At 53.1% G+C, this 18,217-nt stretch overlaps 1 protein-coding gene across 2 annotated transcripts in view; it reads left to right on the top strand.

Annotated features, from left to right (window-relative positions):
* Positions 1 to 1,280: 1,280 nt before the first annotated feature.
* The window catches only part of Sez6 (seizure related 6 homolog), a 43,755-nt gene continuing 26,818 nt past the window's right edge, over positions 1,281 to 18,217 (top strand). The window contains exon 1 of one of the 2 annotated variants that reach the window (XM_060387223.1): positions 1,281 to 1,559. In XM_060387223.1, coding sequence (XP_060243206.1) covers positions 1,505 to 1,559 — 55 coding nt within the window. In that variant the 5' untranslated portion in view covers positions 1,281 to 1,504. The remainder of the gene's footprint in view (positions 1,560 to 18,217) is intronic. The other variant, XM_021630466.2, reaches the window with a different exon arrangement.

The raw sequence follows: 18,217 nt of genomic DNA, 5'->3' as shown, positions 1-18,217 counted from the left end.
GAGCAGAACTGGAAGACTGTAAGGACCCGAAGACTCTGAGGAATGAAAGCTGGGTCAGAAGTCACCCACTTCCAGGATGAGATGGAGGAAATGCGGTGAAACAATTGGAGCTTGACCCACATTCACATGGAAATAAACAGAAGGCTGTCCTCGAAGGGAGGCAGCGGTCACCTTCTTCTTCCTTTACAGATACCAACATCAGCCACATGTCCTGTCCTGCTGAGTCCATTAAAACCCTCTACCAAGCCTGACTGTGTCCCTTAGGTCTGAATAGCAGCCTCAGGTTTTACACAGCTGTGGCTAGCCTGTTGTCGGCCTGGGGTTTACCAGGGCTCCTCAGGTGACAAAGAGTCATGAAACCTTATTTTTCTGTACTATCGACTACTCCAACTATGTTGGAATAGTTACTGCTCCTCCTTCAAGTTTCCCTGTATCTGAAACAATTCTGGTGGACAGAAGGTGTAGCTCACTGGTAGGGTACCTGTCTTTCAAGTACGAGATCTTGTGGGGGGCCCTGGTTCCTAGCATTAAGAAAAAAACAAGACAATTAATGAAAATTTAAAACTAAAACATAAAGACCCCTGATTCTCATGCTCATTCCATTTTCTCCATCAGTCCCAAGACCCAAGCTGCTACTGGCATAAAAGACCTGTGTTACTGTGGCTGTTCTGGTCCCACAAAGGGGATAGAGGAAATGGGTCCTGGAAATCATGAGGCCTTCAGCAGCTTGACCCAAGTTGCCTCCTACCAAGTGGAGAATGTCTCCCCAGGACACAAGTGCCACTGGCTTTTAACTATAATATCAGGATAATTAAGCTTTTCTGTGAGCACAGTTTGCTGCTGATGCAGCTGCCTGGAGCCCTGGCATTTATTGAGCGCAAAGTAATAATTTATTGTCCTTTGTACGCTCAAAAGCCGTCTTCATTATCGGCCCAGGATGGAGCTGCCACAAGGGCAGACTGGCTCACCAGCTGCCTCGCTGGTGTGCCTCTTCCCAGGTCGCCCTCGGAGCTCTCAGGTACCAGGATGGGGCGGAGAGAGGTGAGAAGAGGGGTTGTTCTCTCTAACGAAGAAGAATCCGATTAGAGCATCACACCTTTGTAGGCTGCTAACCCGGGAGAGGGTGACAAGCTTGGCTGGGTGTGGGCAGCTCCGGAGGGCGGGGGGTGGAGAGGTTGTGTGCCACGTTGGCAGGGCAGTCCTTTCTCCAGGGCTGGCGGTGGCTTTGAAAGCCTGTGCTCTTGCCTCTGGGTCCTCTGCGCCTTTGCTTGAGACTTTACGGTAAGCCGCTCCTCCCGCGCCCCCGCCCCCAGCCCCGCGCGGCGATCCCCGGCGCCGACGCCAGGCGCTGGCCGTGGTGCTGATTCTGTCAGGCGCTGGCGGCGGCGGCGGCGGCCCCGCGGCTCTCTCCGGGACCGGCTCTGCCCCCCCTGCGCCCACGTCTCTCCGAGTCCCCGGCCCCCCAGCCGCGGCCCCGATCCGGGGCGCGGCCGCCAGCGGCACCATGCGCCTAGCAGCCCTGCTGCTCCTGCCCTCGCTGCTGGCGCTCCCGGCTCACGGTAAGGGACCCGAGCGTCCGGCCACCGGACGGGGGCGGGCGCCCACCCCCAGGGGCGGGAGAGCGGGACCCTCCCGGCGCCTCGCTCTGCGCGTCCCGCCGTCTTCCCCGAGCACCGCGTCCCGCCGGCTGCGCTGTCCCCGGCGCCGACCCCGCCGGGCGGGGCGCGGGCTCCCCGGGCGGGAAGCGGCCGCGGCTCCCGCCGTCCGCGCCCGGCCGAGACCTCGCCTTTAATCATCTCCCCGGATCTAATGGGATTTCTCTGCTGCAATTCATCACGCCACCCCCTCCCCGCACACACGCGCTCGCCCGCGCGCTGCCTCGCTCCTCTCCGGGCGTCGAGGGGCGCCCGGGCGCCTCGCGGGGGGGCGGGGGGAGGGCGCGGGCGCAGAGTCCGGACAGTCCAACCCGCAGCTCGCCGCTTCGCCTTCCCCGCCGCTCTCCAAACTTCGCTCGACTTTGCCGCGTATTCTGGGGCCCCTCGCAACCTCACTGCAGACGAATCGGGTCGGGAGGTGGCGGGACCCTGGACCGGGACATCTCTCACCTCTCTCTGTCTTGTCAGAATCCGAACCTAGAGCACAATTCTTGGGGAGACATTCGGGGACCCCGGGAGCCCTCTGGGCTCGCCCTTCTCTGGGCTGCAGCAACTGAAGTCCTGGGACTGGCTGCCCTCCCCGGAATTCTTTTCTTGCACACACACACACACACACACACACACACACAGACACACACACACACACACACACGCACGCACACACACGCCCACACGCCCGGAGCGCTGCCTTCCTCCGGGTCTACCTTCCTGCCCGGTCCTATCGACCCCGGAGCTGCAGGCTGACTGGCGGAGCTCAGCTCTTGCCCCAGCTCCAGAACGCCAGGTCCCAACTTCATTGGTCTCGGTCAGGAAAAGCTTGGCCTTGGAGAAGGCGGCAGGGGGGTTTGGGGGAAAGATGAGTGGGGAAGCAGGAAGGACGCAAGCCCAACCTGAAGCAGGCGGTCTCGGAGTCTACAAACGCTCAGGTCGTTCTCTGACTTTTACTGGCCGCCTGGTGGGGTCCGCGAAATCGCACTTGGACTTGACACTCGAAGTCCCTCGCCATATGGTTATAGTTCCTAGCGTCTGCTGTGGACGAGGGAGGAAGGCGAGTTTGTAACCTTCGGGCTCCATCTTCCTAGGACTAGAGTTTGGAGGTCAGATCAGCCAGGCTAGGGCTGTCTGGGGCCGGGCTGGCACCAAGCAGCTGTTCTCCTGCCCAGATGGCAGGAGAGCACATCTTTGAACCTCTAGCTCTACCCACGAGTAGACCATGTCTTTGCCCAGCCCACCTGGCTGCCCACACTGGCTCCTCCTAAGGCTAGGAAAAACTTGGAATTGTATGTTCACCTTGCTGGAAGGAGGAAGGAATTTCACATGCCCCACTCCAGCGAAGGGAAGGGATGAGAGAAATCCATCTCCGGGGCCAGGAATCTAAAGACATCTCTCTGCATTTCAGGGCTTTGTATGGGGTCTGGCTACTGTTCTGGCTCCTTCCCTGGAGCAGAGTTTGTGTCTCTTCCCTGGTGATGGGAGTCCTTGTCTGAGGGTGTGATCTGGGCTCTGCAGGTCCCAGGATGTCTGCACTCAGGAGCCCTGAGTGTTGGGGTGACAATTCCTCAGTGCGGGTGTAGCCTCCGCCAGCCAGGGTGTAGTCTCCTGCATGTTGGAGAAAGACCACAGGTCTCCAGGAAGAAAGCTGCTATGGCTGCCAGTCCAGCCCAGGCTGGAGGTGTGGAGGCTCGTGCTGGGAGGAATTTACCCCCTCTGGCTAGAAATCTGTGTCCCCAGCCAGTGTCCCTCCGTGATTCATTAGATTCTCCGGTGCTGTGGGATTGTCTTTGTATGGGTGTTATAGGTAGAAGGAGAGCATTTGGAAGCAGGGGCAGGCCTGGCGTGTGGGAAAGCCTGGACCTAGAGCTGGGTGGTCAGGAGGCTCCTACCTCTTCACTGTAAACGGAAAGTTAGTCATTAGGGCTCTGAGGCCTCTCGTTTGGGAGGGAGCTCACCTGGCTATCTGGGGGTTCCTGGACTGTAGTAAGCAAGTGATTTGAGAAGTAAAGGCCTTTAGGCTGTATGTCTTTCAGCCAGAGGACTCACCCCTGCAGCCTGGCAGCCCAGGAGACCTCAGAGCTCTGCTCACAAAAGGGACTGGGATGCAGTCAGCCGCAGTCTAAACCTTCAACCTTCAGTAGTGGCCCTGAACCCCAAGGAGACAGATGGATGGTGCCCCGCCCCGTGGGCTCAATTCCCTCTTTCTTTTGCAGCCTCTTAGATGTAATTGGTTCCAGGTATGACAGGCATCACAGACTATGGGGCATTCTCCAACCCACGGGAAGTGCCAGGGAAGTCCTGCCACAGTGGGGGAGAAGACAGTCCGCGGGAGCTGTGCCTGCCTAGGCCTGCTGTGTCAGTTTAATGATTTTTAATGAGCAATTACCTTTAGTCATTCTCTTAATTTCTGAATATCAATAAAGTTAATTAAACTCTGCGTGTGCGAGTGTGGCCTGGGGAGATTGTGAAGGTAAAAGCAGCCAGGCCTGGGGTGGGATTAGGTCTCCAAGTTTAGAAGCTACCTTGGTAGTTATGTGACCTTGGACCCAGGGCTCCATCTCATTTCTCTAAGCTCTCTTGAGAGCGTGGTAAATAAAAAAAGGGGGAAGGCCAGAAACAGCAAGCCTCAGTTGCTTATTATGCCAGAAACTGGGGTGTAGTGGGGAGGAGGAGGACTTGGCTATCAGGATCCTCACTGCTGCAAGGGTTAACTGAGGGACTGACTTAACCTAAAATGCTAATCGGTGCTTGGAGGTGGAGCTCCGGTTGTGCTGGCCTCTGAGGGTGTGCCGCTGAGTCCAGGGGTGGAACCAGGAGCTTTCTCACTCCCGGCTCTGTAGCCTGGCTCTTCAGGATCAGGACTCTCGCTGGGGATAAGAGTCTGTGGAAGATAGCATGGATTCTGCTCAGAGCCCCAGAGGAGGACGTGGCAAGCGGGGAACCTCTGCTGGGTTTCTGAGGAGACCATCCAGAGCTGAAGAGAAGTCGGAGTTGGCTTTTTGCCCCTCACGGGCCTGAGTGAATCAAGCTTGGCAGGCCCTGGCGGCCATCCCAGTCTCCTCAGCAGGGTGGCTGCTTAAAATGCCTTGGGGGTGCAGTGGGGCACTAATGGGGAGCAAAAAGACAATGGGACTGGGCTTAATTAGAAACTGAGCTTCCGTGCCCCTCCATGGTGCCTGACAAAGGCGCCTGTCCGAAAGGCTACCTCCTCACCCTGTCTCTCACGCAGTCCCAGGCACTCCCGCTCCCTCCAGTCCTTCTCTCCACCTCTCCTAGACCCAGCCAAGCCCTTCTTCCAGATAGGTCTCAGCTCAGGGATCCTGTACCCACACACACATTGGGCAGAGCTCTCAGCGTTCATTATTCTACCCTCCAACCTCCATGGTCAGAAATGAGAACAATAGGTGTAACTTCAGTAAAGGAAGCTATCAGCCCAGATGGTGAAGAGCTCAGCCCACCATGTCTTTGGCTTCACTAGACCTCCACTCTCTGGAGGTCTTCGTTATAAGGGTGCGTGAAACTCACCACCGGCTGCCAAGCTTGGATTTTCACCTGTGAGAGGCTGAGCTCTATAAACAAGAGTCACCTAGAAGAGGAAAAGTTGCCAGCCCTAGTCCACAGCCGGGAGGTAGAAAGCAGGTGCTATGAAGTCTCCAAAGCCAGTTCCAACAGGGAGCAACATCATTCCGGAAAGATGACTAATCCAGGCAGGTCAAAGGAATCTCAGCATCAATTTTTCAGCTGATGTTCTCAATAGCTTTTGGGCTCTTGATGTTCCTTCCACCTGTTTTTGTTTGGTTGGTTTTTTTCCCTCCTCCTCAGCTCCCCCTGGTTATTCTACTTTAGGCTTCAAGTATGGCTTGACTGGCACTTGAGCAACTGGCAAGAGGCATCTGCTCTATGGCCTGTCTTCCAGCCTGGTCAGAGGACTCATGCACGCCCCGCTGTCTGTTTGGTCCCCCATCTGGTCCCCAGACTGTGGGATCAGGAGCTTTTTCCTGGTTGCTTGAAAACAACCCAGAAAAGAGGACAGTACGTCTGTCTTACTTACCCCCGTATCTTTGGCAACTCCAGAATGCCTATTTAGGAGAAACTGAGGGGTCAGCTGCCTGGTTAGAATGGAATGATGGGGCCCGGGCAGCTGGGACTGAATCTCAAAGCTGAGTTTGCGTAGCAAGCACACTATTTTTACATAGATTGTATGTTGAGATTTTTCCCCCTTTCCTAACAGTTGGCCAATTATTCTGCCTGTAAATTACAGCCTTTACTTAGGTTTTTTTTTTCCTTCTACAAATTAAGCTGTCATGCCATCAGCCTTAGGTGCTTTGGGGGTGGGGGGTGCTGGTGGCCATTCTTAATACGATAAAGCTTTTTCTCAGTCATCCCTTAGTGCCACCACAGCTTGTGTCCCCAGTGGCCCAGGGCCTAGCATGTGGCACACATTAAATGCATGTTAAGAAATTTGTAAGAATTGCACGGGTAGAAATCAGCACAGGAGAGCGCAGGGCCCAGCCTTCCAGATCCCCTCCTACAGCTCATGTCTGGCTGAGGCGGAAGCCTTATAGGAAATTAACGACTGAAGCTCTGGAGTGCGCTCATCCGTTCAAGCTTCAGAAACCATCATCACACAGTCTGGAGAGACCAATAGGGAGCTCTGAGATCAGATGTGCCCTTGAATGGGGCAGTGAATGCCTAAGAAGAATCTAGAGAGCAACGCAGGTCCACAAACCTTTCTTGCTCCTACAGAAAGCAAGTGTTGGGGTACAGCCATCCAACAATTCAGTGCATAATTCATTTGCTCATTGAACAAACATGGTTTGAAATGGGAGGGCAGGCCCAGAGAACACCCTTAGCCACAGAGGCCAAGGCTTCACTTACCAAGCGTTTTCTACTCCTTTTCTATTTAATGTTCACCTTAGGAGGATGCTACCCCCACTTTACAGAAGGGAAAACTGAGTTTGGAAAAGACCAAGTCGCTTACCCTGGGCTGTCTCTCTAGTGCCTGCCTATTTTGCAAAGTCTTGCATCAGCCAGCACTCTGTCTCCTTCAGCCTAGGAAGAGTGGTAATATAGGCAGATAGGAACCCAGAACACACTGCTCAAATAATATAAGCAGCAATAATAACAGCAAATGCTTATGAGGACCAAATATACGGCAAGTTCTCTAAGTGCTTTGTATACATTTCCCATTGCCCCTCATATCATTTCCATGAAATGGAAGCTATTACCTGCCTTTCATAGGCCAAATTCCAGCTCATATTATCTGACAGGCTCAAGACATAAACACTCTGTAACTTTCTTCTATCACATTTCTGGCCTTGGCAGTTGCTTGCCTGGTGATGTCTACTCTCAGTCTTTACTGTGGCAAGTTACAGACATTTTATCATACTCTATTCTTAACAGCAAAGGACTAAAACATCTCGGTCCAAAGATCAATGGTCTTTGGTGACTTCTGCCCTTTGGAGGCCTTGGTAAATGAGAGAACCGGTCCCACCTGTGTTGGCCTCTTGGATTATCTCACCCCCTCAGCCTCTATCAAGGCCCAGGCTCAAGATGGAAGGCCTAAGCTTCCTCCCAAGTACCTACCTGCTGTCCAGCCGCCAGCCCTTCGAAGAGAAGATCGATGCTGCAGCTGCAGGCAGAGTGTTGTTGGCCATTGATTGTTGAGATTTCTCGGAGGGCTTGGGAGCAAACAAACCTGCCACGTCTCCAACAACAATCCCCGGCTCTGGCTGCAGAGCCCGCAGCCTTGCTGGCAGGGTGTCTGGCAGGAAGAGAAGGGGTGAGGTGGGAGGTCCTGGCTGAGCCCAGCAAGAACAAGGGGCTCTGCCAGGAGATGAGCAGAGACTGAGTAAGCGTGGGAAGGAGGGGAGGAGATTTGGTGAGGATGCTAGCTAAAGCCTAGACCACATATGAACCTTAACTGGTCCTGCCTTTATAGAATGCCATTCTCTCCTGTCGGTTTCCGTTCTCCCGCCTCCCCCTTCCTGATCACCCAGCAAATCCTACCCGTCAAGAACTCAGCTGTTCACACACACTCAACCGTCCCACTATGCAGCACCTATCAAAAGCAAGACCATAACACAAGCCCTGAGTAAAGGAATTTAGTTTAGAGATAAGCTATGTCATTAATAAGATCAGCAGCCACGTGGTGGTGGCCCACGCCGTTAATCCCAGTACTCAGGCGGCAGAAGCAGGTGGATCTCTGTGAGTTCAAGGCCAGCTCGTTCTACAGAGTGAGTTCCAGGACAGCCTCGGCTACACAGAGAAACCCTGTCTTGAAAACCCAAAAGAAAGGGGCTGGAGAGATGGTTCAGAGATGGCTCAGAGGTTGCTTTTCCAAAGATCCTGAGTTCAATTTCCCCCGCAACCACATGGTGGCTCACAACCATCTAAATGAGATCTGGTGCCCTCTTCTGGTGCGCAGGTGTACATGCAGGCAGAACACTATATATAATAAATAAATAAAATCTTAAAAAATAATTAAAAAAGAAAATCGAAAATAATAATAATAATAATCCGCTCCTGATATCTCTCTATCTCTCCGGAGACTTCTGATTTTTTTCTTCTCCTCTGATAATAATTGAATGAACTAGGTATGACACATGCCACCTACAGGATCCAAATACCCTGGACTTCAGGACGTATGATTCCCGACCAGGAATTCTTCTGTACCTCAGTTTCTCACATGGAGCAGGAACTCACCATATTCTGTAAGAATATCTCAGAATGTCTCTGAGGTCCCTAGGCCAAACCATAATGGAAACGGCCCATCTCTGCTGGGTCTGGGTAAAAATCCCTATAACAGGCTTGTCACTAAAACAAATAACATAATCCAAATTGTGGGTAACCACCCCCAAAGTGCATCCCCAAGGGCTAAACCAGAATGGCCATCCCCTGGTTATAACCTCATTACGTCCCCTTCAACCCTTTTGTCCCCTCCCTAAAGGCTGTCCTCTTTACAATCAAGCCCCTCCCTCCCATCAGGCAGGAAGGACAGAATTTAGGGAAGCTCAGCAGAAAGCCCCCAAACCACTGAGCTGTTTTCCTCCTGCTCTCCCCATTCTCAGGCCAGATTCATCTACACTGCTCCCCCCTCAGCTTCTTCCTGCTCCTTCCTCCCTCCCAGCTCTGCAGCCGATCACCAGCTTCTTTGTCCCCCAAGCAGCCACCTGCTGAGTGTCTGGCCAGGGTCCCACAAGCCAGCAGGTGCCTAGGGAGTCCTTGGAGCCTGGAGAATCAGGCAGTGTGGGGAGCCACACTGCATATCAGGAAAAATTCCAACAGCAAAGAAGAAGCTAATCAGGGAGTCAGGACCTCCTCCCACCCCCAGTTTAAACCTTGTGCTGGCTCCGGGTGCCTAGGTGACCTTGGGTAAATCATGTCACCTCCCTGTGCCAGTGGGAATTCGTGGTTCCAGATTCTATCTCACCTCTTTTGTAGACGGCACAGGCACAGAATCACAGAACCAAAGGAAATCAGAGAGGGTAAGGGCTCAGAAGAAACTAGAAGCTCTATTTGAAGAGAGCTTCTCCAATAGCCAGGGAGATACAAGGCTCCAAGAGGGGGTCAGGCAGTCACTTGGAGGGCCTGGACCTGATGACCCAGGAATTTAGGCCAGGGCTGAGCTATTAGGTCAGAAGTGATCATCAGCTCAAGGTCTGCAAGATGAGAGTCAGTCTCAGAGAGACAGCCTGGGTTTGTGGACCTTTTAAGGGTCTTCACCTGGCACACTGCTCTGCCGACATTGTCGCAGACATTATTTATATTCAGACAGGAGACGTGCTGGTGATTTGAAACAGCTGGTCCAACAGCTGGCAGTCTCCCTCCTTTCAAGACACCCTACTTTGTGGCTGGCTAAAGAAACTGGAAGAGAGTCACATTTTGAGGATCAAAGTACCGACATCCAGGCAAAAGTGTGAAGGAGGTATCCAGAGGGGCACGCAGAAGGAGCTCCCTGGAACATTTATTCACCTAGATCTCTTTCTCCTTCCTCCTGCTCTGCCTGTCCTGTACCTGTCCTGTAGCAGAGCCCTATTCTACCCTACTTTTTCTGGTTCCTTATCTCCCGTCCCTCTGTGCCTACAGCCCAGGCTAAGAAAAAGCCCTGACTACTGGCTGCTTCCTAAATATAAGCCTTGCTGTGCCTGTAATCCCATGCTGACTCTGGCACTCCCTTGGCCTTCCCTGCTCTGGGCTTGAAGCAACAGACACTTGAAGAGATAGGGGCATCTTGAAGCGATAGAGGTGTCCATCCATCCAGCTCAACAGAGTATTTGGAGGTCAAAGCAAGGTTGGGATAGGAGGGATGGGGGATGGGGTTGTAACAACCCCAGTATGCAAAGCAACCTTAAGATTCTGGGGGAGAAACAGCCTAGACACGCAGGTAGCCCTGGCTGTGCATGCCTGCCTAGCTTGTCCACCTTTCCCTGTCTGTGCATTCTGGGGCAGTGGCCTATGGAATGAGTACATCACACCTCAGCTCTGGCCCCCTTCCCATCAGCCCACTCCACTCTCCTCCTCCCCGATCCTGGGCTCCACTGACCCCTCAAGGAAGCTCATAGATGCTGCTATTTTTAGAGACTCTTCACCTCTCCTTTCCCCAGCTGAAGATTTCTGTGGAAGTGGAGGAACAGGGTGAGCCTGGAGAACCTCACAGACTGGCATTTGCATAGACCCATGGGCTCAGAAGTTGAGGTCCCTTCCCTCAGTCCCACAAAAACACAGTGGCAAAAAAATAGCCTGGGCTAGTCCACAGGTGGCATGTGGCCACGAGTCAAGTAAAGTTCCCTCGCGGCTACCCCCCTTCTGCTCCCGCACCCCCTACCAAGTCCGCAAAGATAAAGCTTCACTCTCCAGTGACTTTTCCCGGGGTCATCTGGAAGTAAGGTGGAGCTGCTGGCAGCCCCCTCAGGAGCTGGGAAAGGTGGAGAGGGGTGCTGAAATGTTAAGAAGCAGATAGAGGGGAGGCATGCCCACTGAAGCTACCCATCTAGGGGCCTCTGATATCTTGCACTTCGTGGAGGGGTTTCAGGCCCAAGCTAAGGCTCACAGGCCACTATCAAATCATTATCTCCAAACCCAAAAGGAAGAAGCATTCACCCCCATCGCTATTTCCATTGGCCCTGGAAGCTAGTCTCAGCTGGGAGCACACAGAACAAAACGGTTTCAGGAGCTGAACCGATGAACCAGAAAAGGGAGGCAGCCCCAGCTCCCTCAGAGAGGCCTACTTCTGGGCACAGCCTGTCTTCGCTCTCAGAAGCCTTTTGTTTCTGTATCTATCCTTCCCTCTTGATCTCAGGGTCCTAGGCCCACCTCCCAGGTACAGCACCTCCCACAGGTCAGCTCTGAGGGGCTTCCGCACCTGTAGGATGGGAGTCACCACATAGTTTGAGTGAACAGTGAGTGACCCAGAGCCTGAGCACAGCAGATACCCAGAAACTGTAGGGTCCTCCAACCCCACCTGAGCCCTCCACATGTATGCACACATGTGCCCAAACATGCCACAGGTCCACACATATAATTCATGTGTGCCACTCACATGTATACATGCTTTGGCATTTGCATAGACCCATGCACGCATGTTCATAACAGGAGTACACACAAAACAAGCATATGCACATGTATAGCATACACTCTCACTGATGTGCACACATATCCTAACTCCTGATGCTCAGCTAATACTGACCAAGAGTTAGATACAAGGAGATGGGCTCCGGACCACTGTGCCTACCAGGAGGCTCTATCAACTCCTAGAGTTGGGCACCAACAACAGACAAGTTGTAACTGTCCCTTCCACCTAAAGACTTCTGAAGAAATCAGGAACCAAGTGCTGAGAAAAATCAGGCTGGCCCAGAGAAGGCAGGGCAAGCTCAAAGCCTCACAGCCCATCAGTGGTCAAGGTACAGCGACACTAGAGCCAGGGCTCCGACAAGGCCTTCACAGCTAAGAGCAGACACTGTCTTTCAACCAGAGAAGGGAGGTGTCTGAGCCCAACTCAGCATTTCGAACCAGGGAATCCTGGGGATCGTCCTCATCTGCAGTTTCTGAATCCCTGTTCGGCCAGATGCAGCAAAGGTGACTGGGTTAGGGGCGTGACTTCGGCCCTCATGCACAAAGTAAGTTCCTTCATTGGCGCCATGGACACTAGAGATCCTTCCCAGAGGTGGACAAATGTGGGGGGAATGGCCTCAGAGGAGTTGGCTATTGAACAATGGGATAGGAGCTAGGAAGGGCAGCAGCTCAGAGACCCTGCTCTAGGGCCTAGGAAGGTTGCTGCTCTCCAGCCCTGTCACCCTGTGACTCTGCTTTGCTGGCCTTGTGGCTGGAATGGACCATCCGTGGTTGGTGTCTGGAGTTGGGGAGGAGGCAGAACCTGGGGGAGGGGGGAAATGGCTGTTCCTTTCTTGATCAATCACTGTCCCCTAGCTTTACCTCTGGGCTGGCTGAGATGGTCCAGCCGCTGGTTCCAGGGAGAACACGGTTCCTGCCTCTGCAGACTTCCTGCCCCGGCTGACATTTCCAAGGTTTGCCACTCAGAGAAATACGGTCTTTGCTGCTGCCAATGGTTTGGTAATGACTGGGCCGGCTCTAGAGGAGGGAACACCCAGCTCAGAGCCATGCCCTTCTGCCCCTCTGCTCTATCTCTGCCTTGGGACCTGCAGACAGCTCCTTTGTCTCCTGCCTAACACCCCAGGCAGAAGGGGGTTGGGGTAGCAGGTAGATGGAGGGGGTGAAACCCCACCACGAGGCGAGGACACCCAGCCTCCATGTCTACCTAGACCCTGCTTTGTTTGCTGCAATTCAGTCAAGGTGAGAAACAGTAGATTAGACTGGTAAGGGCAAAGAAAGAGGCTCCTCCACTGCTTGCATTCTGCCCCAGGGGCAGGGACCAATTCAACAGCCCCTACTTCTCAGTGCAGTGCTCTAAGGCCTCAGCCCCAGGAAGCGCTAGTGAGCAGGCAGGGCTCTGGCCTCCAGGTCCCCCGGGCCCGGCAGGCAGACGGGAGGGGGGACACCAGGCCGCAGGGGAAGGTGTAGAACGCAGCAGGTGACGCTGTAGCACAGGCCTCATTAATCACCTCTCCAGCCCCCAGCTCTGCAGTGGCGAGACCATATTAGATTTTAAATTGGAAAGCACAGAACGTGGCAGTTAGCAGGGAGCTCCTTCCACCCTGGGCACCTGATCACAGCCTCACAGGAGGGAAGGGAGAGAAAAGGGCTGGCCTGACCACAGCCCAGAGCTGCCTCGTCCCCTCCCTCTCCCTATCTCATCGCCAGGATAGGTCAGGTTAGGGTTCCAGGAAGGGACAGTTAAAATAAGGGGCCACAGCAGCCTTTGTGGGAACAATATCCCCTTTTGCTGTGTCCTAGCATCTTTCTGAGCTTAAGGTTTTAGGGTGTGATATTCATAAGCAAGGACAAATGGTAATGACTAGTGGCCTGTGCATGTATTTAGACTTACACACACACACAGAGAGATGCACACACCACACACACACGTACACACAGACACACACACACAAGCACCCGTGCTACCAGATGAACACATGTCTATTCCTCATGCACATGTACTAGCAACAAAGCGACCACCAATGCAGGAGCAGCTGTGAGACAGGCAGATCCTTCCTGGCCATTTTACCCTCCTAAGAAGTAGGGTGGTCCATCCACATTGCCTCTCAGCCTCCAGTTCTTCATCCGGAAAACGTGAAATAAAGATTCCAAGCATGAAGAGCAGCCAGCAGTTCTGAAGGGAAGATGGCTCTGGTGGAGGTCTGTGACTCACATATATGCCTGGGCCCGCCTCGGTTGGATCACAGGAGGCCAAATGTCCCTGCCATAAAGTCAAAATCCCCTTAAATCCAGCCCTGAGAATTTCCCATCAAGCTGCCAGCAACCTGGGGCTGGAGAGATGGCTCAGCAGTCTCTGCCCTCACAGAGGGACCCACACGGCAGCTAACGATCGCCTATTATTCCAGTTCTAGGAGGATCTGGCACCCTCTTCTGGCCTCTGCGAGCCTCAAATTCAATGTGGTGTATATACGTACACGCAGACAAACATATACACCAAATAATAAATAAATAAATCTTTTAAAAAAATCTTTAAAACATCTCTATTATAGAAAAAAAAAATCAATCGCAAAAAGTACTGCTTGAGGGCTAGGCACCCTATGTCCAAACGGATAATCTTGGGGACTGTGCGTCCCTGGTTCTGTTCCATCAACTGTACAGTGGGGTGATTACATCCCTAACTGACAGAACCATGTGATGTTCAGCGAGCTAACTCTGGCAAAGTACTCAGCATGTCACTGGGCACGTGGCAAATGCTAGATAAACAGTAGTTTGTGATACTTCCAGACACTAAGCCCTTCATGGTTCACAGTGTTCTAGAAAGAATAGTCAGCACCCCTAAACCCTTCTCTGCTTTACTGACAGGATGTGGAGGTTTGGTTTGGCAAAGTGGTTTGGACATCAGCACCGGGCCTCACCTATTAAGGGGCAAGATCATGGTGAGGTTGGCCTGACTCCTGGTTTGTGCCACTACCTCTCCTCTCCCCCAACCCCATGTTGTCCCTTCGTCGGCAGTAAGACAACCTGAAGATATTGAAAGATGTCAGTAGCTGCTCCTGGTCACTTAGGAGGCACTGGGTGCTCCAACATCTGTGGGCAGAGTTACCTAGGGAGAGAGATGATGCTGTCTGTATCCATGCTAGAGTACATACTAATCATTTACTCAAGGCCCATCAAAAAGTATCCTGGGAGGTCAGAGGACAGCCAGGCAGAGATGGCCATCCAAAGAGGAGACAGGAATTGGACCTGGAAGGATGGGAAGAGACAGGATAGAGAAAGCACAGCAGGAGGATGGACCAACGGGAGCAAGTGGGGTATTAGAGAAGGTACCTGCTCTGATGTAAAAATCTCTTTTTCCGTGCCTACCTCAAAATACTACCCCTCCAGGACACCACCAAGCCTCCCCTGTCACGACAAGCTGCAGGATTCCCCACACAGATGCCCTACTATAACAGCACCCAGACTGCTGGGGAGATAGGAGGCTCAGTGAGAGCAGCCAACAGCGCTACCCTGCGGGTTCTAATCCCAGGTCTCTGTGTGATCATGAGTGGCTTACTTAACCCCTCTGGGCTCCCCGAGTGCCCATTTCTTGGGATAATGACACAAATGTCGCTGGACAGAGGAGGAGCAGACAGTATAGTCACAGTATAGGTAAGCGGCGAGGAAAGCAGTGAATGGCACCTGTTATCAGTCCCAGCTGTTGGCCCTAGACCACAACAGGAAGTGTGTATCTGGCTCTTGTAACCTTAGAAAAACCACATCCCAGCTAGGTGGTGGTGGCACACGCCTCTAATCCCAGCACTTGGAAGGCAGAGGCAGGCAGAGCTCTGTGAACTCAAGGCCAGCCTGGTTTACAAAATGAGTCCAGGATAGCCAGGGCTACACAGAGAAACCCTGTCTTGCAAAACTAAAATAAACAAGCAAATAAATAAACAGAAAACCCTATCCCGTCTCAGTTCCCGAATGTGTAGTATGGGGGTTTTATTGCCTTTCCTGCCAGCACACGCAGATACACAGCATTGAACCTATTCGGAGGCTGGGTACTGTGGGGGTGAGGGGTAAGGGGTAAGCGTGGAATCAGCTTTTAGAGCCAGACTTCAGGGCCCTGTGGGCCTGCCAACTTCTACCTGCTACCTGGTACAGAGGCAGAGCTGAGCCACCACTCTGTCAGGACTAGGGGTATCCATGCTCTCTGAAGCACAGGGCCCCTTCCCTCCCTCAGACTCTGGGATAATAGGGGTCTGCAGAGCCAGGCCCTCACTAATCCCTTATTAAAACTTGAAAGGGGCCAGGAAACCTCCAGAATAAACTCATTAATTTTTATGGGATAATAAATGGATCCCATTAAATTCTCATTCTTCCAATGCTGGGCCAGCTCAACCTTTAGAACTTAGAGCAGTGGACTCCCTGTCCACGGCATCCCCCAAGCTCTCCTGGACCCCATGTTGCCATACTCCCTCCTCCAAACTGAGAATTGGTTCTACCCTATGATGGGAGAATTCATTTGAACACATCCCAGAACCAGAGGGCCCCTCCCCATGTCTCTGAGACAGGAGTCGGGTTCAAGGCTGGGGCCTGCCCACACTTTGGCTTTGAAAAGACTAACAACCGCACCTTGTAGAAGATGGGGCTGGGGCTGGTAGGTGGAAGCCGTGTCTGTCAGGAGGGTCCTCTCAGAACTCAATGTCCTCCCTTCCGCGACAGGGAGACAGTTGGCGATAGTGAAGCACGGTTTTGGAATTAGAACCCAAGGCTTCTGGCTGTGCGGTTCAGAAAGCTCTCCAGACGCAGTATTGCTGAGGGGAAGTCCCGAGGCTGCGTTGTTGTCTGGGACAGCAAATCCTCCAGCAAGAGACACAGCAGGACGCTCCCAGCTACGCTGCTCACCAGCCTTGTGGGTCTAAGCCTAAGTTTACCTATCTGCAAGACAGAGACCGTTGAGACTTCGCTAGCAGGAGTTGAAAAGGGCTCCAGCCCCCAATCCTGAACCGGACCTGCCAGGTGTGGGACACACGGGCCTAAGGTGCACCCCACCCACTTTGGGCTCTACGGGGCGAAAACAGGGCGGGGAATTACCAGACTGGGGCCGAGAGGTGGGACTTCTATTCCTAGGAGGGGCGGGAGAGGGGGTCACGGGGGCCGGGAGGCGGAGCGGGAGAGAATCCACTGGGGAGGCATCCTGAATGGCTCATTAGTGCCGATGAAAGCCTTTTTTCATTTCGTCTAAATACTTTAAACAGGGCTCCCTCCGATGTCTATTTGCATAGCTTAAGAGCTAATACGGGGGGAGGGCCCATGCCGCAACGCCCAGGGCTGGGGGTTGCTGGGAAGCTCTGCGCTGGAGGGGACTGCAGCCGGAGGAGCGCGTTTCCCTGACCCCGACCCAGCCCCTTGGAGCTCCACAGGGAGCGGCGGGAATTCTTCCCTGTGGCCAGGCACCGATAGCTGGTGTGGATAATGGAGGCTTATCTGGTTGTATTCCCAGCTTTGTCCCCAGGGACGAGCAAGGCCTAGAGGTGACTGCCCTCTTTGTGAATGAGGCCGGACAATGCTTGTTTTGTGGCATGCCCCGCGGTCACACACATCGCCACCCAATAGGAACTGTTGTTCCCCGGAGAGAAGAGACCTCGCTTTTAGCTAAATCCTTCCTATCCTCCTGGGCTGCTTCGCGCTACATATACCTCTGCCAGGACATTGCTAGCTAGAGCATTCAGGGGAGACAAGCTTTTCCGTTTTCCTCTCTCTCCTCCTCCTTCTTTTGTTTTTCGAGACAGGGCTTCTGTCATGGAACTAGTTCTGTAGATCAGGCTGGCCCAAACTCACAGAAATCCTCCTGCCTCTGCCTCCCAGGTGCTGGGATTAAAGGTGTGTGGGATTAAAACATGCCCAAAGGCAGAGGTGACCTTAAAGCGGCTGAGCTGACGCCAAGCAAGGTCTTTGTGCCTGTACTCTAGTACTACAAGTAAGGTTGGGTTCTAGACTCAGATGTGCTTTGGGAATGGGGTGGGGCTCTTCTGGTTCCAACCAAGACACCTTCCCTAGGGCCGGGATGGATCCGTTCCTCTCTGCTCACTTGTGTTTCCTTCAAATGGCTAGAGTGTTCACTGGTGGGAGCCTCATTGCTCTCTGCTGCAGATCAGCATGGTCTGGGATGACTGGGCGCCATCCCTATTCTCTTTGTTTCCAAGCCTCACACAGCCATTTTGAAAGCTGTAAAGACCAGGACTATTCTCAGAGCTGACAAAATTCTGTATGAACTGAGTGGAACCAGCATCCACTGACCTTTTCTTGGCAGTTAAGGATCTAGGGAGCCTGGTGGGCGACGAGCAGAGTGTGCGTCATCTCTTCAGTGATGGGGTTAAATGAGTCAACATAACCCAGAGTGACCTAGAGAGTCGCCTGTCGGCTCTCAGGTCCAGCACTGGTTGAGTCTCTGCCTTGCCCAGCTGCAGGCTTTAACACACGAGGAAGATTCCTCTATCACCGCGTGGCCATTAAGTAGAGCACGCTTGCTGGGGATGTCTGTCGTCATTTGCCTGAAACCCTGGCACTTGGGTGGTAGAGGCAAGAGGATCCAGGCATGAGCTGAAGGCCACTCTTGACTGTAGCAAATACAAGTCCAGTCTGAGCTATATGAGACCCTGTCTTTAAAAAAAAATAAAAATAAAAAATAAAAGCAATGCAAAACAAAACTTTAGGCCATCTTGGAACATATAGCAAGATTTACTAATAACAATAGTAATGATAACAATACAAGGTCTTGAAGGAGACTGGCTAGGCAGTTTGGACCCTCAGCACCTCCTTCCGCTGGCCCCTGCATTCATTCTGCCCTAGAGTCAGCCCCTGAACGTTAAAGTCACCCTAAACTCTTCACCACAACCCTTGGGACCTCCGGGACCTGCTACAGACCCTGGGGCCTCCAGCCGTCGACTCGGGTGTCAGAGATACCTCCTGCAGACACGGCATATCTCCCGGAGATTATCTTACCCTCGCTGACA

This window comes from Meriones unguiculatus, chromosome 7 (assembly GCF_030254825.1).
Source record: "Meriones unguiculatus strain TT.TT164.6M chromosome 7, Bangor_MerUng_6.1, whole genome shotgun sequence".
In the NCBI taxonomy this organism is placed as follows: domain Eukaryota; kingdom Metazoa; phylum Chordata; class Mammalia; order Rodentia; family Muridae; genus Meriones; species Meriones unguiculatus.
This window is presented reverse-complemented; position numbering and strand designations above follow the sequence as displayed.